We start from the raw sequence: 25,679 nt of genomic DNA, 5'->3' as shown, positions 1-25,679 counted from the left end.
CAATTCTATACACAGGTTTGTTTTTATTTGCTTTCTGTTTTTAAGGATTGCTGTTTTTTATTTCAGTGTTGTTTAACATTGTGTAGATCATTTACATTATTCCTAAGGGGAATGTTAAAAAGGAATACCGGGGCTGGGTGTTGTGGCCTAGTGAGTTAAGCCGCTGCCATCCAACTCCCTGCTAATAATGTGCCCGGGAAAGAAACAGTGAGTGGCCCGACTGCTTGGGCCCCTGCACCCACTTTGGAGATCCGGAAGAAGCTCCTGGCTTGCAGCCATTTGGGGAGTAAACTAGCAGATGGAAGACTTCTCTCTTTCTCTCTCTTTAATTCTGCCTTTCAAATAAATAAAATAAATCTTTGGGGGAAAAAAAGTGAATGAAAGGTGTTTTCAGGAAGTTTGGATTCCCTCCATCCTGTGTCCTCGCCATCCTGTGTCCTCGCCATCCTGTTTCTTCCCTTTCCATATAGCTCACCATTGAAACATCTTTTGGGTAATCATTCTATTGTTTGTTTATTTTAGGAAAATGCACTGATTTTTAAAAACATCTTCATTGACTTGTAACTTTGTATCATAAAAATTAGCCAATTTTTACTGCACAGTTCAATGATTGTAATGAATTGTGCAACCAAAACCATAATCCAGTTTTGGAACATTGTCATTCTCATCAGATGCCTTTTACCCATTTACGGTGCTCTTCATTCATCACAGATCTCAGGGAACCACTAACTTGTTTTCTATCTCTATAGGTTCACCTGTTGTGGACATTTCATGTAAATGAAATCATACAATATATGGTCTTTTATATCTGGCTTAATTCACTTAGCATAATTTTCAGCTTCATCCATGCTGTAGTTTGTATCAGTACTTTATTCATTTTTATTGCTGAATAGTATTCTGTTTTATGGATATTGGTATATTTTATTTATTCAGCAATAGACAGACATTTAGGTTGTTTTCATTTTTTTGGCTATTGTAAATAATGGTGTTTTTTTGTTTTTTTTTTTTTAATTTTTTATTTATTTTAATTTTGGACAGGCAGAGTGGACAGCGAGAGAGACAGAGAGAAAGGTCTTCCTTTGCCGTTGGTTCACCCTCCAATGGCCGCCGCAGCCGGCGCGCTGCAACCAGCGCACCGTGCCGATCCGATGGCAGGAGCCAGGTACTTATCCTGGTCTCCCATGGGGTGCAGGGCCCAAGCACTTGGGCCATCCTCCACTGCACTCCCTGGCCACAGCAGAGAGCTGGCCTGGAAGAGGGGCAACCGGGACAGAATCCGGCGCCCCGACCGGGACTAGAACCCGGTGTGCCGGCGCCGCAAGGCGGAGGGTTAGCCTAGTGAGCCGCGGCGCCGGCTTAATAATGGTTTTTTTAAAAAAGATTTATTTTATTTGAAACACAGGGTGACAGAAAGGGAGGGAAAGACAGAGAAAAAGAAATCTTTCATCTGCCTGTTCACTCCCCAAATGATCGCATTGACCAGGCCAAAGCCAGGAACATGAAACTGCATCCTGATCTCCCCATGGGTTGCAAGGGCTCAAGTACTTGAACCATCTTCTACTGCTTTCCCAGGTGCATTAGCAGGCTGCTGTATAGGAAGTAGAGCAGCCAGGACTCAAATCAGCACTCTGATGTGGGATGCCAGCCTTGTAGGCAGCAGCTTAACTAGCTGCACCAGAATGCCAGCCCTTATAAATAATGTTGATGTGGACATTTTGTACCAGTTTTTGTGTGAGTGGGTGTTTTCATTTCTCTTGTGTATACAACTAGGAGCAGAATTGTGGGAGTGCTTGGCAGGTTTGTTTAAGAAACTGCCAAACTGTCTTCCGAGTGGCTGGAGTATTTTACATTCCTACCAGCAATGTGTGTCTCTCTACATCCTCACCAACATTTATTGTCTGTATTGTCATCACAGTAGGTATGGAAAGATACCTTCTTGTGGTTTTAGTTTACATAAAAATACATTGTTTAATTCCTCAAATTAGCTGAGAACCAGCTATGAGCAAGGTCTTAGGTAGCATGGGTACAAGAAAGAACATTGAACTAGATACAGACTGTCCAGTTGGACTGTGTAATTCAGAGGAGTGAGAGAAATCAGGACTGCTTGGGGTAAGGTGCTAGAACACAGTGTGAATGCAGCCATGGCAGCAATTACAATAGCAACTTGTTACAATTATTAAGGGATCTTATAACTTCCGGGACTCTTGGCTTAGCCCACTGTTATCTGTCATTACCAATTTTACAGAAAAGTGTAACAGCTTTCTGTTTACTCTCTCTTCTACATGCATATTGGCTACCTGTTTTTCTGTTTACTGTTTCAGCATAGCTAAAGCCTATTTTGTTTTCTTGTAGATGGAAAGCTCCACTTCCAGAGTGGAGCAACTAACTAGTAATTCCATTTCTTGCTGCTCTTGAAAGCTTAGTGTTTGCTGTATTAGTGTTTGGGAAAGGCTTCCTGCTTGCAAAGTTTTATTTGGCTAGTAAGGATTATGTAGATTTCTCAGTGTTCCTTGTCTTTTGATGTTAATTACCTATCCTTGTGGTTTTCCAGTCTTTTATATTATTGAGCGACTGTTTACAAATATAAATGCAGAGTAGAAGTGTCCAATGTTAGGGCATCAGCAAAGTAGCCATGGTAGTCAAGTGTGTTACTGGTGCTAATGAAGTAGAACAGGGGGTACGTGTAGACATAGGCCATGGTTGGCAAGGGAGCAGTCATTGGAAGGAAGGGATGGTTCCAGGTTTAGAATTTGCTGATCCTGATGAGACTGACACTTGGGAGGTAAATGGCAGGGGTTCTTTTCTATTTTATTTGAATTTTATGACAATTTCAAGCACTCAGAAATATATACAACAGATCCTTTAATGTGTAGTGCCTTCAAAATCAAACAGATGTTAAGAGTTTCTTTGCTTCAGTTTTTTTTTTTTTCTTTCTTCCTTTCTTTAATAAAGTATTTCCAACATAGGCACCTTTCTTTCCCCCTCTGCCACTCAGGTACGATCTATCCTGAAGGTGATGTGTATCATTATCAAATGTTTTTGTGCATTTAGAGCAGACAAGGAATTAATAAACAATATATGCTCTTATTTATGTTTTTATTTTTGACACAAATAATATTTTCTATGTATTTTAAAAATATTTATTTGAAAGGCAGGGTTACAGAAAAAGACAGAGGAAGAGATAGTAAGAGATTTTCCACTCACTGGTTCACTCTTCAAATGGCCTCAGTGGCTGTGGCTATGTCAAACTGAAGCCAGGGGCCTTTCCCAGGCACGTTAGCTGGATTGGAAGCTGGATTGGAAGTGGAGCAGCTGGGACCTGAACTGGTGCTCATATGGAATGCCAGCGCTGCAGGTGGCAGTTTAACCCACCACACCACAAAGTTGTCCCTATGTGTTCTATTTTTAAAAAACTTATGTGAGGAGCTGGTGCTAAGGCATAGAAGGTTAAGCCTCTGCCTGCAGTGTCGGCATCCCATGTGGGTGCCTGTTCAAGTCCTGGCTGCTCTAATTCTGACTCAGCTCCCTGCTAATGCACCTGGGAAAGCAGCAGAAAATGGCCCAAGTACTTGGGCCCCTGCACCCATGAGAAAGACCAGGAGGAGGCCCCTGGCTCCTGGCTTTGGCCTGGCCCAGTCCCAGCCATCACAGCCATTGGAGAGTAAACCAGTGGATGGAAGACTTCTCTCTCTCTTCACTCCCTCTTTTTCTCTCTGTATTTCTGCTTTTCAAATCAGTCAATCAATCAATCAAAAATTGTGTGAAAAGCAGAGTTACAGGGGATAGGGAGAGTGAGCCAGTGTGTGTGTTTCTGTATGCTGATTCACTCCCCAGATGGCCACTATAGCTGGGACTGGGCCAGTCCAAAGCCAGGAGCCTTGAACTCTTCCCTGGTTTCCCACGTGAATGGCAGAGGCCCAGACACTTGGGCCACCTTCTGCTGCTTTTTCCAGGTGTATTAGCAGAGTTGGATGGGAAGTGGAACAGCCAGGACTCAGGAACCAGTGTTCATATAGGATGCTGGCATCACAGGTGGTAGCTTAACTCGCTGTATTTTTGAGGTTTGTCCATAATAAAAGAGACATGATTTGTTCATTTTAGCTAAATATATAGAGAGTATAATGTGAATGCCATCCCCTGCAGTGGTATGACACAGCTGCTATTTCTAATATGTTATTTAATTGTATGAGCAAAGTGATCATTGCTACACTGAACATGTGTCCTTATGCATATAGAAAAGGGGTTTTTTTAAAAATTTTTATAAATACTTGGAATTGCCGTGTTATACACTTTGCTTCAGCTTGCCTGTGTTTTGCCAAATTGCTCTCAAAAATACTGTATGACTTACTGTCAATACTGTTTGACATATTACATGTTTACATGATTGATTGTTTCTCTCTGGATCCGTGCAGTAAGATGAAAGCTTCACAATGGCAGGAAGATTTATCTATTTATTTGAAAGGCAGAGTTACAGAGAGGCAGAGGCAGAGACAGAGAGAGAGGTCTTTCACTCTGGTTCACTCCCTAGATGGTTGCAACAGCTGGAGCTATGCCTATCTGAAGCCAGTGCTTCTGCTGGGTCTCCCACACAGGTGGAGAGGCCCAAGGGCTTGGGCCATCTTCTGCTTTCCCAAGCCGTAGCTGAGAGTTGGTTGGAAGTGGAGCAGCCAGGACTCAAACTGGTGCCCATATAGGATGCAGGCACTGCAGGCAGTGGCTTTACCCACTGTGCCACAGTGCCGGCCCGGTTTACATTTTTGTGCACTTGATAGCACTTAGTCCCTAGCATGTAGATGATGTAGATCATGTATATGGAGCAAATGGATGAACTTTCATTCTGTAGTCTTTTACTCTGGCCGTCTCTATGGAGAATTATGGGCAGTATGTCTTTATAGAAAAGCAGAAGGAAAAGTCAGGAAGAATAGGTAGACTGTAAAATTCTGGCGTTGTGGAGTAGCAGGTGAACCCACCACCTGCAATGCCAGCATTCTGTATGGGCACCGAAATATAGGAAATATTCATGAAAAATTTAAGTTTATTTTGGTTTGAAAAGTTTTTTAATCCATGCATATGTGAGGGGGCTTCAGAAATTCATGGAAAATGGGTATTATGAAAAAGCTGTGTGTGGATTTCAATTTTTTACACCAAAAATAAACATCTCTTGCTTCCATTTTCCAGCAACTTCTTGAGGCACCCTCATATTAGGATCCTCTGAGGGTTTGGAGGTGTCTCATAACGTTTAGCTCTGGAAACAAATGGGAGCAAAGGGACTTAGCGCAGATGAGGCACCGAGCCAAGTACTTATTGACATCATCTCATTAACCCTGTCTACAACCACATTAAGTATGTGCTGGTATCCACATTTTACAAGTAAGGAAATGGAATTGCCTAGTCAATGAGATAACTTACTGAGCTTGTATGTTAACCAAGATGGGAATTTGAACTTAGGTGTACCTTACTGAAATCTTTGTCCCTTTGCTCATCCTGTTTTTCTCTGGAGCAGAAGAAAAGAAAGTCTCATTGTTCTATACATGCAGAAGTTTAGAAAAGACTAGGCTCACAGAAGTTTATGTGCTAGGTTCTATCTGGCTTCTCTCAAAGAAACCCTGTAGCAACTGTTAGGCAGTTGTTTCTCTTGTTCCTGCCTTGATCAGTTTCAGGAGTTTGGTTTGCTTGTGTTTTGTAAATAAAATCAAGTGCAGGCCTTAAGATGTGTAGCTGGAAAGTTCTGCGGTTGCAGTTGCCTTCACTGAGGAAATGGGGGCCTGGTGCCTGCCTAGAGAACTGTATTTTATAACATCAGGTATTTTGCTGATTTAATGATTGGCCATATTCTGAGTTTCTCTCCCATACTACCTCCTTTTGTTTCTTGCTGTGGCTTATGATAGCCATAAGATGGTGCTGCAGCCTTGCAGTCAACCTTAAGGAACCAACTTAGAGGAAAAGACCTATTGCGGTTGTGCGGCTAGTGGGGCGTTAGCAAGGTCTCAGAAGGAGCTGTGTAGGAGCTGTTGCTTTAGGACTTCTTACTGCTTCCTTGAAAGTCTCCAGGAAAGCTGGGTAGGGCTGTTCCAGTACCAGAAGAGCCTAATGGGTCACTTGCTGCTGTCTAGTCTAGATCTTTGTGGAATCAAAAGCTAAACAGGGAAGAAACTGTCAGACACTGTACTAAAAAATCGCGTGTGTGCATGTATGTATTGTGTTGTGTGTGGGGGATCCCATTGACATCAGAGGGTGATTTGGATTTTTAGTTTAGCTTTTAAAATCTGTGATTCAGAATTTCTGACCTACTTCAGTTCGAATAAAAATCACCTAGCCCTCATTTTAGCAGCTGCTTCTCTTACTCCCAGATGCAGCAAGTGTTCTCTTTTTGTTTGATCTCTTGGTTCATTCAGAGCCTGGGTGTCACTTCAGAACAGTTGGGTGGGGTGGGGGAGGGGTCTTTTCTGTTTTATGTGACATTACAGTGTTCATTCCTGCAGTGATTAGAAGGTAATGTAACATGGGATTGAAATTAAGTCTCAACAGCAGGAATTCATCTTTTCATGGTGCCATTTACTGGTTATATAACCTTGGGCAAATTAATTGTCTTTCTTAAATCTCAGTTTCTTATATATTTGTATGAGACAGGGAGGGAGGGAGGGGAGAGAGAAGATCTGCATGTGCGAAAGAGTGCGAGAGAGAATGCACAAGAGAGTGCTCCCACTAGCTAGTTCACTCTTCAGATGCCTGCCACGCTGGGGATACACAGCAGCCAAGAACCAGGAATTCAATCCAGGTCTGCCAGGTGGACGGGCAGAGACCTAACTTCTTGGATTCCAGGGTCTGCATTGGCAAGAAGCTAGAATCGGAAGCCAGTAATCAAACCCATGCACTCCAATATGAGATTTGGGCATCTTTACTGGTCTCAACTTCTAGGCCAAATATGTGCCCAACTTCTGTTTATTTACTTGTAAAATGTAAAATAGTAGTTTTGATCTCATGCATTCACTATGAGAATTAAATAAGAAAATCCACATAAGTAGCACCACACAGCACTTGGCATATAACAAGTGTTGGGAAAACGTTGGCTGCCCACAGCAGCAGCATCAGGATTCACTGATGCCAGATTGTGCCAGATATCATTCATTAGAGACCTTGCTTCTGTGTTGTATTTGGAAGTGCTGTCCTTTATATCAAGCTGATATAAACTGATTCCCAGGTTTTTCCTCTGTGTCATTGGCCAGCAGAATGAACAGATCTATCTATCTGTCTGTCTGTCTGTCTATTTATCTATCTATATTTCTTTCTTTCAAGAACTGGAGGGAAATAAATAATGCAGGAGGCTGGCAAAGGTTGTGTTCCTTCTCTTAAGCACTAGGAGTAGGCTCTGGTCTCTTTTCAGGTTACAGTTGATTTAAATAATTTTATTGTGTTCTGAAGTGAAAAAATTGAGAAAATGTGTATGTTGTTTTATATTTTCTTTTGTACATTTGGTGCAGCAATTAAAATCTATTTCATTTTGTGTATTGGGAGCCATAATCGCGAATTCCTCAGCCCTGGTTCTTCTCGGCCCTTCCCTTCCCCGGCTGCTTGGTGCCAGCCGAGCTGGTTTGCTTTTTCCCTCTTTGATATTGTTCCCCTCCTCCTTCCTTCACGTTACCCTCTCCCATGGCCTCTCTTCTTTTCTCCTCCCTTTTCCATTTACTCTTACATCCCCCCCCTCCACCTCAGCCTCCCTAGTTTCTCCCCTCCCCTGGTTTCTAGCTCCCTTTTGCTTTCTGTTTGTGTTACTGAGGGCAGTGCTCCAATTACCTCATATTTGGAGAGAGGAAGCTGCAGCCAATCCGGTTTCTGTCTGCTTTTAGGTCAAGTGATTTCTGAACTGCAGTGAGATGCTTTGAATTTGTCTTGTTGCAGCTCTGAGCCTGTAAGATGGCTGTCTGAACGGCAGCGGCTGGAAGAGACAGAGAGAGGCGGGGAGGGAGGGAGGAAGAATTGGAGGGATTGCTGGCATAGTGCGTGTTTTTAAATGTGCATCGAATCCGATGAAGCCAAGGTTGGGATTTCTCTGGGATTCCAGGACTGTCTTAGCTACATTTTTGCTGAGATTAGGAGAGGTAAGAAATGGGAAATTCGCTGGGCTGTGTTAAGGAGCCGAAAGAGTCAATAGCTATTCCTGCGAAGGCTCCCATATCTCCAAAGAAAAGGGTTCGCTTCAAAAGGAAGTGGAGGGGGAAGAAAATCCCTACTCCAGAGGCATCTCACCAGGAGGAGCCCTTGGAAGGAACTGGAGTCACTGAAGAGACTGAAACCCTAACGAAGTTAACAGTGAGTCTCCAAAAGGAGGACGGAGTGGGAGGGGCAGAGCTTCCCCCCTCAGACATTCTGCTGCCTGGAGATTCAGCCTCTAACTCAGGGGCCGGCGACCAGGGGATGATTGTGCAGGTGAAGGAGAGATTCCAAGGGGAGGTCCAGACTGCTCACCTTTTGTTAGAGAATGAGTCATCGGTTGCTGGAGGGGTCTGGGATTCCCTGGAAGAGGGGATGACTGTCATTGCTCGCCTGCTTGATAACCCAGCAGAAAGGAACTGTGAGAAGTCAGTGAGCCAGCTGGTGCAATTTCCGAGGACAGCATCCTGCAGCAGCAGGGCTGTGCTGCTGCCTTTGCAAGGGGAGGCTGCCGTGGAGAAAGGAAATCCTCAGCTTGGGTTTCGGAGCAGTGCTGTGCCTAGGACAGACTACCACAGCAACGCAGGAAGCCGAGACCAACTTCCAGAGGGCCAGAGAGCAGGGGGAGGAACCAAGAGTAATTCAGATGCTTCTCACACGGCTTCTTGGACGGCAGAATGTTCTGTTCCTTCATCACTGCTGGACCAGTCCGGAGGCCACAGACAAACAGAACTTGTCCACGTGGGCCAAGAGCCCAACCAGGGTCTCAGACTGTCCGCCTCTCAGAGTGATTTATCCGTCAGTGGCATGACAGTGAGCATTTTGCCCTCCTCTTCTGGCTATGGCAGTGATGGGCCACACGTACATGGGACCCAGCTTAAAGACACAGAGCCAGAAAAGAGCTCCACATCCTTCTCAGAAGAGGATGGCACCCTTTCCTTGGAGGCAAACCACACCCCATCATGGGGTCTGGAGGAGGTAGGTGGGCATGTCAAAGGATGATCGAACCATGGTTTGGATTCCTGGCCCTCCAGTGTGGTAAGCAGTGAGTGCTTCTCCAACTTATTGCCCGCTGGGAACTGTGAGTTAGTGACTGCTGGGGCTTGACAAGCAGAGTCTATTTGAGATCTGACCCTTGATAATTGAAACCAAGACTTGTTTTCTCTGGGGAATCCTGATTCTGGGTAACCAAGTGGCATAATTGCTTGAGCTGTCTGGTGGGACTGTCTCTCTAGGTGCAGTGCTAGGTGTACTTATTCTCAGGCAGGTCTGTTTTCCAGCTTTCCTGCTGTAAGAAGTTGTGATGTTGTATGAAAGACTATGAAGAGGCCTAGCTGAGTCCCCAAAAAGAATGCAGAAGGGGTGAGGAATGTGGAAGGGGTTGGGGGTGAGGCAACTATCTTCAGCATGTTTGCTCTTCTCCCCTGGAGAGTGGTGTTCTTACTAGAGCTGACGCAATCCCTCTCCTATGGGGAGAATGACAGCGCTCATTCAGTATTTGTCGATGGAGAGGGCTCATCCTCCTTCGCTTGTTAATTCCAGGAATAGAGCAGGGGGCCATTGAGTTTTCAAGGGATGGGGAGGGAGGGCGAAGAAGGGAGAGTGGGAAAGAGAGGGGAAAGGAGATATTAGGGCAGTTTGAATTTCCAAGGCTGGAAAGAGTTTGTTTTGTGATTCGGGGCTTTAACATGTTTTTATTTGTGAGGTATGTAGTGAGTTTGGTGGTGGTGGTTGCTGTGAATACTTTTTTTTTTTTTAATTTCATTTTATTTGAAAGGCAGAGAAACAGACACAAAGGGCGCTTCTATCCAAATGGTTCATTGTCTAAATGCCCTCAACAGCAGGGCTGGGCCAGGTTGAAGCCAGGATCCCAGAACTCCATCTGGGTCTTCCACATGAGTGGCAGGGACTCAAACCATCACCTACTACCTCTCAGGGCATGCATTAGCAGGAAGCAGGGTTGGAAGCAATGTAGCGAAGACTCAAACGAGGCACTCTGATACAGGGTACAGGTGTCTGGAACAACAGTCTACCACTGCACCAAATGCCCATCCTGCTGTGACTATTTCTAAGGATCATGGAGCAAGTAATAATTCCAAGATCTGAACACTCAGATAACAACTCAGCAAGACCCTGAGTAGCATCCTGGTCTGGCATATTGGTGACTGAAGTTATAATTCAGTGGTGGCTAAAGATCTTTTACTGATGTGTTGACCTCTGTGGGAAAAGAAATAGAAACTTATGATCTCAAAGCAGTTCTAGGTGGAAGACAAAGTAAGACACCTTGGTTGGATAGATTGTGGGCCCTGATGCTTGCAGAGCAAGGGATATGGCCCAACTACTGGTGCTCTTCTTATCCCCAATAGCAGAAGCCTGAGAATAGACACAAATTTTAAGCTAATGTGCACTCGAGATCTCCTCTTTGGGGATGGATTTCTTCTGTGGATGGGCCCATCTCAGAGCCTGCTGTTATTTACATTTGGATGGGCAAAGAGGCTCCTTGGGCCTCTTGTAAAAATAGATATTTCTGAATATGCAAGTGTACGCATATATAACCATGTATTCTAGCAAGGAGGATGGCAGTGACACCAAATGAGTCTACAAATGTTTGGGGTTTCATCAGAATATAGGAAATGTCAAAGTCAGCTTTTGTATTTGTGTGGAATGGGTGTAGAGTAACTGGGGATAAAACCAACTACTGTCTGATTGCTCTTTTAATACCACTGGCATCAAAATTGATATTCTGGAGTCATAATATCATAGGATACTTGTTTATAGTTGTGTGTTACATTTTCAGAAAGTCTATAGAGTAAAATTTTAGGAATTCCTGGTAGAAATCTGTCTAAGACAATAGACCATAGGTAGCAGTGACACTGTAGTTTGAGAGCATCCACAGCAGTGTGGTTCTTCTGGTGTTCAGTGAGTCCAACTGTTGACATTTTACAGGCAGCCAACCCCTACATCCGTCCCTCTACCCTTTCAATGCAGATACAAGCAGACTACTCAGATAGTCAAGGCCAAACAACTAAGGGACCACATCACAGCTCAGACACCTGGTGTGTTTCTGAGACTCTGTGTCTGTTGTATCACGTAGGGACCACAGACTGACCATCCTATGTGACAGATGAGAAGTAACTTCTCAAGATCGATGTGAAGCCCCTTGATGGTAAAGGCCTGAAGTCCTCCTGGCCTATCTTCAGGGAGCTCCCACCTTCACTGTCAAGGCTGCCTGAGGCCAGAGAGCAGCATATCCTGTCGCTGCAGGCCTCCTGTGAATGAGGATTGAGACTCAAAGTGAGAGCTCACAGTGCTGAGAGTAGGAGCACTGGCCAAAGGGATGTATGTCAGCCAGGCAGCTGCTGCCAGTCACACAACAGGAGTCAGCTGGCCGTTCCGTAGACTTGATTTTTTTTGTATACTTCTTTGGTACTGCTTTTGTTTTTAATATGTCAGTGTAGTAACCCTTCTCAGAAAATAATTCAAGTTCCAGAGTGGTATCTGAACTTGGAATAATTCAAGCTGCATTTTGTCTCTGGTTGATTATTTCAGGGCATGTTGATGGGAGTGGGACCAGGCTGTGGCTAGAAATAAACTTCACAATGGATTTTGTTGCTGTAAAGGATATTGAGACATGGTGGGCGATCTGATTCTTGCTGAGTACAGGGTTTGGATAATAGAAGATAAATGCTCTGCTTCCCTCTTCTATTGGTATGGTGCTTACTTTCACTGTCAGGAAACAGTTAACGCAGAAGGATGACAGGGCTAGCTGACAGGAATGCTTTTCAGAATGATAACTAGACTAGGATTTGAAGCTGGACATGAACAGGCTGATAGGAATTGTTCTTTGATGTCAAACAAAGGCTTTCTCTGGCCTGTTCCTTCTCCCAGAACGCCCTCCGCTCAGCTGCCATCGTATTGCTAATACCTGGCTTATTTTGAACAAGGAAAATTGTTGAAAAATCCCTTCCTCCTCCTCCTCTTGGCTTCTTCTGCCAAACTCCTGTCCACACTGTTAATGGATCCAGATGGATGAAGAATGTGACTCTGTACCTCTGTGCTTGCCACAGCCTGTGTAGTCCCTGCAACTGGAAATGAATAGTCCTGTAACACTGGGGACTCAATGATGAGAAAGAGATCAGGTGGCATATTATCTCCAGGCTCGGCCTTTTCAGTTTATAAGTATCCCTTCCTCATTTCTCCTCTTTATTTATAAGGAAAGTTGTTTTATTAGTATTGGCTTTGTATTGCACAAAGAAAGAAAAATTAGCCAGATGATACCATTGAAGGAACGTAGAAATTAAAGTTACAGTAAAGGCATTGTTCAAGATAACATTTTATTTCTGTAAAGTTTTTTTTCTTGATTAAAAATACTACTAAGGAAGCATTATTATGTCTTAGGTATACCAGTAGTGTTGTGGGTAAGTTAAAAGAACCTTATATTTGGAGGAAATGATATGTGTGGGATTTACCTCATTGTACTAAGGGAAGGTTGAGGTTGAGTGGAGTGTGGGTGAAACAAGAGGAGTTGAGTTGACAATGTTTGAAACTGATGACTGCATAGAGGATTGTTATGGTTATACATATATACATATACATATATACATATATATGTGTATATATATATTTAAGCATTTTCTGTTTCAAATGGGAACTTAAGAAACATGAAATAGAAAATTAAGACAAATACATATAAAATGAGCAAAATAATAATGCATATACTGGGGGAAAGGTTAGCATCCAGGATATATGAAATGTCATATTAGTGAAGCAGCCAAGAGTGTGGAGCCAGACTGGCTGCATTGTAACCCCAGATCTATCACTGACTAGTGGTATAGGGCAAGTGACTTCTCTGTGCCAAAATTTCCTCATTTGTATATTGAGGATAAGAATAGTATATTCTTTCAGAATTGTGAAAATTACATGAGTTAATGCAAGTGAAGTGAAATAAATGCTAGTTATAAAAAAGGTTTCTACACATGACAAGGAAAAGACATACACCCTTACAGAAATATAGTGAAGAGCCAGGAACAAGCAATTCACAAACAAGGAAATCCAAATGCATCACACACTAGAGTATTTCTCACTAGTATCCAAGAAAATAAAATGAAAGCAATAGCAAGATACTGTTTTACATCCATCAGATTGGCAGAAAATAAAGTCTAAAAATATCAAGTGTAGGTGAGGTAGTAGAGTGAAGGGAAACCTCTTAGTACACTGTGGGTAGAAGAATAAACTGGTGCAGTTATTTACAGAGCGGTTTGACCATATTTAGTAGGATTGAAAAATGCCTATATTCTGGAGATAGATTTTCCATTCTAGTTCTTCTCTGTTGAGACCTTCAAGACTCAATCTAAATATTTAAACAAGCAATCACTGACCTTTACCTGACTGTCACATTGATTATCAACACCTTCTTTCTATTTCCCCAACAAAGTTGTCATTAGATACCTTTAGGCAGGCATTTGTAAAGAACCACTGCACTGTGTACTCAGCTGCTCCCTGAATGAAAGTTTTCAAAGTCTGTGCCTCCTCTGTTGTAGGATGAGGTCAGCTGGTAACTTCAGCACATAATGGTCAGGTATCTGGTTGCTCAGACCATCTCACCTCATTTCCTAAGATTTATAGAGATGAACAAAATACAGACTTCTCCGCCTGATAGCCTGGCTCCTCTGTAGTCTGTCCATTCTTTTCTCCTATCAACTCCCAGATTGAACCAAGCCCTTAACCCTGTACTATTTATTCCTGTTTAAACTTATCTCAGTTTTAAATCTTTGCTTACACCCACTTTCTTTCTGGAATTCTTTTCCTTCAGAAATGAGTTTAAATCATATTTCTTTAAGAAAGTGATTTGATCATTCCAGCCTGCACTAACTCCGTTCTGCCAAGATTCTGTGTTGGATATTACTGTGATTGTTGCTGGTTTGGGCACTAAATTGTGTGTGGCTCTTTCATGTGACCTCCCACATAAGACTAAATGCAGCTGAGCTTTTTTGTTTCCTCCAGAAATTAGCCTTAAGGAAAGAGGGGTTCTCTATATATTTGACTTATAAAGTTATTATTTATATTATCTTATAAAGCCTTGTGGTAACTGGGCTCCCAGTGATATTATAGTCAGTTAAAAAAAAAATGGATGAGGGCCAAGTGCTGTGGCATAGCGTGTTTACATCCTGGCCTGAAGCACCAGCATCCCATATGGGCACCAGTTCAAGACCTGGCTGCTCTACTTCCAATCCAGCTCTCTGCTATGGCCTGGGAAAGCAGTAGAAGATGGCCCCAGTGCTTGGGCCCCTGCACCCGTGTGGGAGACCCAGAAGAAGCTCTTCGCTCCTGGCTTCGGATCGGCACAGCTCCAGCTGTTGTGGCCAACAGGGTAGTGAACCAGCAGATGGAAGACCTCTCTCTCTCTCTGAGCTCTCCTTCTCTGTGTAACTCTGACTTTCAAATAAACAAATAAATCTTTTTTTTTTTTTTTTTTTTTTTTTTTTTGGACAGGCAGAGTGGACAGTGAGAGAGAGAGAGAGAGAGAAAGGTCTTCCTTTTGCCGTTGGTTCACCCTCCAATGTCTGCCGCGGCCGGCGCACCACGCTGATCCGAAGGCAGGAGCCAGGTGCTTCTCCTGGTCTCCCATGGGGTGCAGAGCCCAAGCACTTGGGCCATCCTCCACTGCACTCCCTGTACACAGAAGAGAGCTGGCCTGGAAGAGGGGCAACCGGGACAGAATCCGGCGCCCCGACCGGGACTAGAACCTGGTGTGCCGGCGCCGCAAGGCGGAGGATTAGCCTATTGAGCCACGGTGCCGGCAATAAATAAATCTTAAAAAAAAAAAAAAAATGGATGAATCTGCATCACCATGTGCTTATTCAATTGAGATCAGTTTTTGTGGAGCTCAATTGAGATAATTCATTAAATAAAAAAGAGGCCACAAATCTAAGAAAGTTTTAGTTATTGTTTTTAGGAAAAGAACCTCCTAATGTGAAGTATTGAACATAATTGCTAGCCTTAACATTAAAATTTTTAAAAAAACTATGCATATCTCTTACAAAACACAAATAGACACCAGCAAGTGGTCATACTGAGCAAAGAATGATATTTTAAAAAAAACGGATTCATTGTTATGCAACTATGTGCTTGATGTTTGGAGTGAGATTTCCAGATTCCTAGAGAATCAGAAAAATGTTGTATCTCAGAAATGTTGATGATAGTCTCTAGAAGATTTGCTTAAAAATTAGTTTTATTGATGAAAAAGACATTGATGTCAAAGATACATGTAAAGGCCGGCTAATCCTCCGCCTGGCGGCGCCGGCACACTGGGTTCTAGTCCCCAGTCGGGGCGCCGGATTCTGTCCTGGTTGCCCCTCTTCCAGGCCAGCTCTCTGCTGTGGCCAGGGAGTGCAGTGGAGGATGGTCCAAGGCCTTGGGCCCTGCACCCTATGGGAGACCAGGAGAAGCATCTGGCTTCTGGCTTCGGATCAGCGCAATGCACTGGCTGCAGCGCGCTGGCCGCGGCGGCCATTGGAGGGTGAACCAACGGCAAAGGAAGACCTTTCTCTCTCTCTCTCTCTCTCACTGTCCACTCTGCCTGTAAAAAAAAAAAAAAAAAAGATACATGTAAAGTTTGAAATAGGCATTTTTGAAATGTAATGGCAGGTAGCCGGCGCCGCGGCTCACTAGGCTAATCCTCCGCCTAGCGGCGCCGGCACACCAGGTTCTAGTCCCGGTCGGGGCGCCGGATTCTGTCCCAGTTGCCCCTCTTCCAGGCCAGCTCTCTGCTGTGGCCAGGGAGTGCAGTGGAGGATGGCCCAGGTGCTTGGGCCCTGCACCCCATGGGAGACCAGGAAAAGCACCTGGCTCCTGGCTCCTGCCATCGGATCAGCGCGGTGCGCCGGCTGCAGCGCGCCGACCGCGGCGGCCATTGGAGGGTGAACCAACGGCAAAAGGAAGACCTTTCTTTCTGTCTCTCTCTCTCGCTGTCCACTCTGCCTGTCAAAAAAAAAAAAAAAAAAAGAAAGAAAGAAAGAAAAAAAATGAAATGTAATGGCAGGAAAAGCATGAGCACTGAATTAATGTGTTAGATATATTGCTTATTTTTGAATATATATACATGTAAATAAATTTATCAAACTTTTGTGTTTTCAACAGGACTCAAAGTTTCTCTTCCTTTATCACTCTATTACTTTTTAATCTATTTTTTAAAATAATTGCCTTGTTTCCATGAACTTTTTTTTAAAGGTTTATTAATTTATTTGAAAGGCAGAGTTTTTTTTGGGGGGGGGCAGAGGCAGAGAGAGAGAGAGATCCATCTTGCATCTGCTGATTTAGTCCCCAAATGACTGCAATTTCCAGGGCTGAGTAGGACTGAAGCAGGAGCCGGGAGCTTCATCCAGGTCTCCCATGTGGGTGTAGGGGCCCAAGCACTTGGGCCATCTTCCACTGCTTTCCAAGGAGCATTAGCAGGTAGCTGGATCAGAAGTAGAGCAGTTGGGGACTTGAACTGGTACCTTGTATGGGATGCAAATGCTACAAGTAGTGGATTAACCCTCTATGCCATAGCACCAGCCCCTAATCTTTTACTTCTGTCCATCTGTTGTCATTTAGGAAAGATCTGGGATAACCTTATTTTAGTTCAGATAGAGCATGTTTCAACTAAGTTCTTAAGTACAAATATGTCTTTTGTGTGTTTGTTTCATCCCTTTTATACCTGCCTAACTTGTGCTTCATAAAACTCAGTGTAGATATTGTCTTTAAGAAGTTCCTTGTCATTGATAGCTTGGATTACTTGCTTATCTCTGTCACAACATTGATCTTATATGTACATTGTCTCCCTGACTAGATTGCTTGAGGCCTGAGCCTATGTTTTTATTTTGAGATGTCCAAAACTTAAACACATCTCCCAGAACATAGTGGTTGCCCAAGAAAAGATAACAATGAATAAAAGGTGCTGTGGCTAAATACCAGTTGGGTTGACTGTATCCCATATTGGAGTGCCTGGGTTTGAGTCCTGACTCTGCTCCGGTTTCCAGCTTACTACCCATGTGTACACTGGGGGACGCCAGGTGATGGCTCAAGTAGCTGCATCCCTGCCACTCACATGGAAAACTCAGGTTAAGTTCCTGGCTCCTGACTTCAGCCTGACACACTGCTGCCTGTTGCAGGCATTTGAAGAGTGAACCAGCAGATGGGAGCACTCTGTCTGTCTTGGAACAGATCAGTTAGTGGGAGTTCTCTCTCTCTGTCTCTCTTTCTTTCTTTCTTTCTCTCCTGTCAAGTAAATAAAATAAATAAATATAAGCTTAAAAAAAAAAAAAAAGAAACCCTGTTCAATAAAACATTGGATTTTAGAAATATAAGTTTCCGGGAATGCTTTAGAGAAGGAATTAACCAAGACTGGGGAAGTGGGAATTAAAAAAATTCAGATAGATATGTATAGTCTCTGGTATGGTATTGGGGCTGTCCTCTCTCCCCTAATGGCCTCTTACTTAAAACCCAGATGGTAGAGAAAGCTCCCTAAAATTGGAGCTGGATTTCTACATTTGAGAGATTAAGATAAAAGCTTCTGCATGGCCCAAAGGACTGCACTGTGCACACGCATCACATGTGAGTATTATAAGAAGATATGGACAAAAGCCAAATTTAATTACTGAGATGGTTGTGATGATAATCCCATTTTTCTCATCCAGTTTACAGTCCAGGAAGGGCTCTAATCCACATAGGGTATTCTTCCTTTTCCTGAGGGATCTAAATATTTCCCTGTCTCATTTATAGCTGTCTTGAAAATCTGAAGGAAAGCCATTTACTGAAGTAGTTTCAGTGCAATATATGCAAATAATATGATTGGCAGATAGGAGAGGTTATCAGAGATTGGCTTTGGTTTTTTTTTTTTTTTTTGAACATACAATATTAATAAACTAACTGGAATTTAATTTCTGATAAAGAGCCTAGCTACTGAGACTTCATTTAATTTATTCAAGTTCTATCTCTTTTTGCTTCAACAAATCTTTTTCCTGCTCCCAATAATGTGTTGCCTTAACTCGTGCATGTATGTGAAGTGGCTACAGGGAAGGTGCTGGGGTATATCAGTGTTGGCATTCAGCCATTGAAATAGGCAGCTAAATGCGTTGTTGAAGAGAACTGGAATAGAATATGTGCTAGGGAGGGACATTAAGTTGAAAACGCATTCATACACCTGGACTTCTGAACAGCCTAGATGACCTTACTTGTGCTCAGAACGCTTACATTAGCATCTAGTTAGGCAAAATCATCTTAACAAAAAGCCTATTGTAATAAAGTATTAAATATCTCATGTGATTTTTTAGATACTGTACTGAAAATCAAAAACAGAATGGTTGTATGAGTATGCTTTTGCAGCATCAAAAAGTCAAATCATTCTGGCATTGTGGCACAGTAGGTTAATCTGCTGCCTGTGATACCAGCATCACATATTGTAACACCAGTTCAAGTCCCGGCTGCTCTGCTTCCAATCCAGCTCCCTGCTGATGGGCCTGGAAAAGCAGTGGAAGATGGCCCAAGGGCTTGGACCCCTACTACCCAAGTGGGAGATCTTGATGGAGTTCCAGGCTCCTGGCTTTGACCTAGCCTAGCCACAGCCATTGTGGCCGTTTGGGGAGGGAACAAGCAAATAGTTCTCTTTCTCTCTGTACTTTTCTCTCTGTCATTCTGCCTTTCAAATATGTAAAAATAAATCATTAAAAAATTAAAGAGGGGCTCAGTGCAGTGACACCAGCAGGTTAAGCCACTGCCTGCAATGCCAGCATCCCATATCCGTGCCAGTTTGAGTCCCAGGTGCTCCACTTCTGATCCAGCTCCCTGTTAATTTGCCTGGGAAAGCAACAGAAGATGGCCCAAGTGCTCGAGCCCCTGTACCCACATGGGAGACTAGGAAGAAGCTCCTGGTTCCTGATTGCTAGCTCCTGACTTCAGATCAGCCCAGCTCCAGCTGTTGTGGCCATCTAGGGAGTGAAGCAGTAGATAGAAGATCTCTCCTTCTCTCTTTCTTTCTCTCTCTCTGTAATTCTGCCTTTCAAATAAATAAATCTTTAAAAAGGAAGGGAGAAGCCAGCGCCGCAGCTCACTAGGCTAATCCTCCACCTTGTGGCGCCGGCACACCGGGTTCTAGTCCCAGTCGGGGCGCCGGATTCTGTCCCGGTTGCCCCTCTTCCAGGCCAGCTCTCTGCTGTGGCCAGGGAGTGCAGTGGAGGATGGCCCAAGTACTTGGGCCCTGCACCCCATGGGAGACCAGGATAAGTACCTGGCTCCTGCCATCGGATCAGCGTGGTGCGCCGGCCGCAGCGCGCTGGCCGAGGCGGCCATCGGAGGGTGAACCAACGGCAAAGGAAGACCTTTCTCTCTGTCTCTCTCTCTCTCTCTCTCTGTCCACTTGCCTGTCAAAAAAAAAAAAAAAAAAAAAAAAAGAAGAAGAAGAAGAAAGGAAGGGAGGGGAAAGGGAAAAGGAAAAGGAAAAGGAACCTCTAATCCTGAGACCAAGATTTATTTATTTTACTTGAAAGAGTTACAGAGAGGCAGAGGCAGAGAGAGAGAGAGAGGTCTTCCATTCACTAGTTCACTCCCCAAATGGCTACAACAGCTGGACCTGGGCTGTTCCAAAGCCAGGAGCCAGGAGCTTCCTCTGGGTCTCCTATGCGGGTGCAGGGGCCCAAGCACTTGGGCCATTTTCCACTGCTTTCCCAGGCCATAGCAGGGAAATAGATTGGAAGTGGAGCAGCTGGGACTTGAACTGGCACTCATATGGGATGCTGGCACTGCAGGCAGCGGCTCCACCAGCTATACCACAGCATGGGCCCCTAGATATGCATTTGAAAGGAGGCATATACTAGGAATGTAAACTCAGGTGAATCACTTACACCTCTTGTCCATTTTGTTTCTTTTATTTTTTTTAATATTTATTTATTTATTATTTGAAAAGCAGAGTTATAGAGAGACAGAGAGAGAGAGAGGTCCTCCGTCTTCTGGTTTACTTTACAAGTAGCCACAACAGCAAGAGATGGGCAAATTTGAAGCTGGGAGCCAGGAGCTTCTTCCAGGTCTCCCACACAGGTGCAGGGGCCTAAGGACTTGGGCCATCTTCTGCTGCTTTCCCAGGCCATAGCAGAGATCTGGATTGGAAATGGAGCAGCTGGGACTCGAACCGGTGCCCATATGGAATGCTGGCACTGTAGGCGGCTACTTTACCTGCTACACCACAGTGCCAGCCCCTCTATTTTCATCATCATTAACACAGGGTAATTTTCACATAGGATCCTTACAAGGATTAAGTCAGGTGATAGGGACAGTGCTTAGGAAATGCATATTCGCTTCCCATAATACTACAACAGCAAAGCCAGTACAGTTTTGAGGCTGGATGTTTGTAGCAGGGAAGGCATGGGCATGTCTACAGAACATCCTGTCTCTAAAGTTATCAGGTGCAATGCTGTGAAAGTAGTATCAGGCTGATGTCAATAATCGGTCCCTCCAACTGTCTGAAGGGGTAGGCATTTGGCTAAGCAGTTATGGCACTGCTAGGAACACTCACATCCCTAATCAAAGTGGATTCAAGTTCCAGCTCCACTCCCAATTCTGGATTCCTGCTAATGTGTACCCATGGGAGACAGCAGGTGATGGCTAAAGCTGGGTTTCTGCCACACAGTGGAAGACGCAGTCTGAATTCCCAGCTCTGGGCTTTAGCCTAGCCCAGCCCTGGCTATTGGAAGTATTTGGAGAGTGAACCCGTGGGTGGGAGGTCTCTGTCTCTGTCTCTTTCTCTCTACATTTCAAATAAATAAAACTTTTAAAAGATCTATTTTATTATTCATTTGAATGGAAAAGTTACAGAGGAGGGAGGGGGACAGAGATCTGTTTGCTGGTTCATTCCCCAAATGTCTGCAACGGCCAGGGCTGGGCCTGGCCAGGCCAAGCTGAAGCCAGGAGCCTGGAACTCCATCTAGGTCTCCCATGTGGGTGGCAGGGGCCAGAGAACTGGGACTATTCTTCACTGCCTTCCTAGGCACCCTGGCAGGGAATTGGAGAGGAATTGGAGCAGTCAGGACTGAAACCAGTGTTCATATGGGATGCCAGTGTTGCAGGAAGCAGCTTAACACTCTGGGCCACAACGATGGCCCTGACAAATAAATTTTTTAATATTGTATTCTCTTTTTAAAAATTGAAAGATGGGGCCGGTGCTGTGGCATAGCGGGGAAAGCCACCGCTTGCAGTGCCGACACCTCATATGGGCGCTGGTTCGAGTCTCGGCTACTCCACTTCTGATCCAGATCTCTGCTGTGGCCTGGGAAAGCAGTGGAAGATGGCCTAAGCCCTTGAGCCCCTGCACCCATGTGGGAGACCCAGAAGAAGCTCCTGGCTCCTGGCTTTGGATCAGCACAGCTCCGGCGATTGCGACCAATTAGGGAGTGAACCAGCAGATGGAAGACCTCTCTCTCTGCCTCTGCCTCTCCTTCTCTCTCTGTGTAACTCCAACTTTCAAGTAAATAAATAAATCTTTTTAAAAAATCGAAAGAAATAAATGCTACCTGGTTATGATGATGGTTCAACTTTATTTTTTAATTTTTATTTTTTAAAGATTTACTTATTTTATTTGAAAGAATTTGAGAGAGAGTATAAGAGACACACCAGAAAAATTTTCCATCCGCTGGATCACTCCCCAAATGCCTGTAACAGCTGGAACTAGGCTAGACTGAAACCAGGAACCAAGATCTCCATCCACATCTCCCACATGAGTGGTAGGAACACAAATGCTTGGGCCATCATCTGCTGCCTCATTAGCAGGAAGCTGGATCAGAAGCAGAGTAGCCCATGCTTGAATTGGCATTCAAATATGGGATGTGGGCATCCCAAGTGGCGACTTAACCCATTGCAGCACAATGCACACCTCTGCTATTCATTTTTAAGCTACTGTAATTCTGATTAAGATGTGGTGCCAGTCCCTCAGGAAACCTATAGTCTTGACAAATTATATTTATTAAATGATAGTCAGTAATGCAAAATAATGTTTAAATGATACAACTATCCATGCTGTGGGACTTAGACCAAAAAAATTGAAGGCAGACCATCATCTCTACTAGGTAGAGAGAGGGAAGGAAACCCTTTGTAGAGTATGACCCTGAGTTTGCGCAAGGTGCTTTCATGTGTGTCTGATTGATTATCACAGCAATCTTGGAAAGAGGGTAGATATTATTCTCACTCTAAAGATTTGCTAAGTAAGCTTCTAGTTGGTCATGCTGGGATTCAAATCCAGGTCTGTGTGGATTCAAAGACATACACTTTTCCCTCTTCAATACTTCCATCTTTCTAAAGTTGGTCTATATTTTGTAGATTTCTTATATACAAATGTACTTTCTATGGAAGATTTGGAAAATATGGAAATTAACTATAATGATGCCACTCATAGATAATTATTATTACTAGCTTGGTATATTTCTAGTATTTACACTCATATATAAAAAGATATTTGTATTACATTATGTACATATACATATGTGTACATAAATATACACATATATATGACTACATGAGGGTACTTCAAAAAGTTCATAGAAAAATAGAATTAAAGGTTTAGGGGCAGGCATTGTGGTACAGGAGTTTAAGCTGCTGCTTGGGAGATGTGCATCCCACATTGGAGCACCTGACTATTCTGTGTTTCTGGTCTTGTTTCCAGCTGATGTGCCTAGGAGGCAACAGGTAATGGCTCATCCTCCTGAGAGACCATGATGGGCTGGCGCCGCAGCTCACTAGGCTAATTCTTCGCCTTGCGGCGCCGGCACACCGGGTTCTAGTCCCAGTCGGGGCGCTGGATTCTGTCCCGGTTGCCCCTCTTTCAGGCCAGCTCTCTGCTGTGGCCAGGGAGTGCAGTGGAGGATGGCCCAAGTACTTGGGCCCTGCACCCCATGGGAGACCAGGATAAGTACCTGGCTCCTGCCATCGGATCAGCGTGGTACGCCGGCCATTGGAGGGTGAACCAACAGCAAAGGAAGACCTTTCTCCCTGTCTCTCTCTCTCACTGTCCACTCTGCCTGTCAAAAAATAAAAAAAAATTAAAAAAAAAAAGAGAGACCATGATGGAGTTCTAGGCAGGCATTTGGGGAATGAACCAGCAGGTGGAAAATCTCTCTGTCTTAGTCACTTTGCCTTTCAAATAAATAAATACATCTTTTAAAATAAAATGCACATCTTTTTTTGGTGTTAAAAAAATTGAAATCCATGCACTGTTTTTTTCATAATACACATTTTCCCTGAACTTTTTCAGGATCTCTTTATACTTAAATATACATTTTTATATCCTTTGTTCAAAATCAGGATTACTACATGTGTACATACACATTCACACACATATACATTTTATATTTTATAAAATTTGACAACTGTTTTCATTGACTTTTTTTTAAGATTTATTTTATTTATTTGAAAGGCAGAGTTACAGAGAGAGGTAGAGACAGAGAGAGAGGTCTTCCATCCAATGGTTCACTCCCCAGATGGCCACAACAGCCGGAGCTGTGCTGATCCGAAACCAGGAGGCAGGAGCTTCCTCCGGGTCTCCCACTTGGGTGCAGGGGCCCAAGCACTTGGGCCATCTTCTACTGCTTTCCCAGGCCATGGCAGAGAGCTGGATTGGAAGAGGAGCAGCCAGGACTAGAACCGGCACCCGTATGGGATGCTGGCGCTTCAGGCCAGGGCTTTAACCCACTGTGCCACAGTGCCAGCCCCTCATTAACATATTTAAAGCACATGTTTTAAAGTTCTACAAAGAATTCTATCCCATATATGTTATATACTTTGAGATCAATCTCTCATTAGAGTTGAAGCTCTTCATAACTTTTACAATTTTTTAAATTTTATTTATTTAAAAGACAAAGTTAGAGAAAGGCAGAGACAAAGAGAGAGGTGTCTTCCATCTGCCGGTTCACTCCCCAAATGGCTGCAGTGGCTGAAGCTGAGCAGATCCAAAGCCAGGAGCCAGAAGCTTCTTCTGTGTCTCCCACATGGGTGCAGGCACCCAAGCACTTGAGCCGTTTTCTCATGCTTTCCCAGGCACATTAGCAGGGAGCTGGATCAGAAGTGGAGCAACCAGTACTCAAATTTGCACCCAATATGGGATGCCCGCACTGTAGGCCAAGGCTTTAACCCGCTGCACCACAGCACTGGCCTCTCCTTATAACTTTTTTTTTTTTTTTTTTTTTTTTTTTTTTTTGCTATGCCATGTTTATCATGATTTGGTAAAGATTATATAAAAAAATCCTACCTGAAATAAGCTCCTGGTTCCTGGCTTTGGATTGGCCCAGATTCGGCCATTGTGGCTATTTGGTGAGTGAATCAGCGGATGGAGGATTCTCTCTCTCTGCGTCTACCTCTGCCTCTGCTTCTCTGTAACTCTGCCTTTCAAGTAAATAAATCTTTTTAAAAAATCCTTTTATACCTATCTCTGGTAATTTCTTATAAAATTGTTTGTATCCTTTAAGACTTGATTCAAAGCTGACATCCTGACAAGTTGTACCATTTATACTCTCACTGGTCACAGGGTATAAGAATACTCAGCTTTAGATATTCTGTCCAATCCTAAGTAGTATCATTATTTAGAAACAGCCTACCTTGGTCTGATAGGTGGAAAATAGCCACACATGGTTTTAACTTACATTTCTTCGACTACAAAAGAAAATGTATCATAGGTTGGAGTTGTTATCTGAAGCACTGCCAGAGTTATACTATATGGAGAAGAGAAGATTAAAAGCCTTCATCTTATTTGTGTTTAATTATTGTGTGTCCTATCTTTTGGCAGATCTCTGACATCTACATTAGTGGGGAGTCAGGGGACATGTCAGCCAAGGAGAAACTACTCCTGTGGACTCAGAAGGTGACAGCTGGTTATACAGGAATCAAATGCACAAACTTTTCCTCCTGCTGGAGTGACGGGAAGATGTTCAATGCACTTATTCACCGATATAGGTAAGTACAGTGGCTTTCCATGCCCCTAGAGGAGTTCCTTCTCATCTCTTATTTGGTCAGTAGTTATAATGTCATTTCCCCCTCAACCAAGAATCAAGGCCGCTTCATTTATTTATTTGAAAAATGAATATTTATTGAACTCCTAAACAACGGGCATATACAGCAGTGAATAAAACAGCAAGGGTTCTCTTACAGATCCTGCCTCCAATGGGCATAATAAGGAGTACATAACTGTATGCTGTCCTACAGTGAAAAATGCAGTGGAGGGATAGAGTGACAAAGGGTTGTATTTTGGACAAAAGATTCAGAGATGACTTTTTGATAAGGACATTGGAAAAATGAGCCAAATGAGCCTCTGGGGTCTGGGTGTTCCAGTAGGAGGAACATTTTTGCATTCCCTTTGCAAGTGCAAAGGATCTGAAGTAGTTACTTAGAGTGGTTGAGGAATAGCTGGTGGCTGAAGTGAGGAAGATAGGAATTTTGAATGACAAAAATAAAAATTATTGAGCTCTTAGTGGTCATAAACATGCCCCAGTTTTCACTTTGTACTGGTTTATGAC

At 43.6% G+C, this 25,679-nt stretch overlaps 1 protein-coding gene across 41 annotated transcripts in view; it reads left to right on the top strand.

The window, feature by feature from the left end:
• MACF1 (microtubule actin crosslinking factor 1) overlaps positions 1–25,679 on the top strand; it is a 407,445-nt gene that overhangs the window by 184,206 nt on the left and 197,560 nt on the right. For 21 of the 41 annotated variants that reach the window (XM_070078709.1, XM_070078716.1, XM_070078712.1 and 18 more), the window contains exons 1-2: positions 7,990–9,129; positions 24,953–25,119. In XM_070078709.1, coding sequence (XP_069934810.1) covers positions 8,107–9,129; positions 24,953–25,119 — 1,190 coding nt within the window. In that variant the 5' untranslated portion in view covers positions 7,990–8,106. Of the gene's footprint in view, positions 1–7,987; positions 9,130–24,952; positions 25,120–25,679 lie in introns of those variants that run through there. The other 20 variants (XM_070078713.1, XM_051857940.2, XM_051857938.2 and 17 more) reach the window with 3 other exon arrangements.

This window comes from Oryctolagus cuniculus, chromosome 7, assembly GCF_964237555.1.
Source record: "Oryctolagus cuniculus chromosome 7, mOryCun1.1, whole genome shotgun sequence".
NCBI classification, from domain to species: Eukaryota; Metazoa; Chordata; class Mammalia; order Lagomorpha; family Leporidae; genus Oryctolagus; species Oryctolagus cuniculus.
The sequence above is the reverse complement of the archived record's forward strand: the minus strand, read 5'-3'. Positions and strand labels throughout refer to the sequence as shown.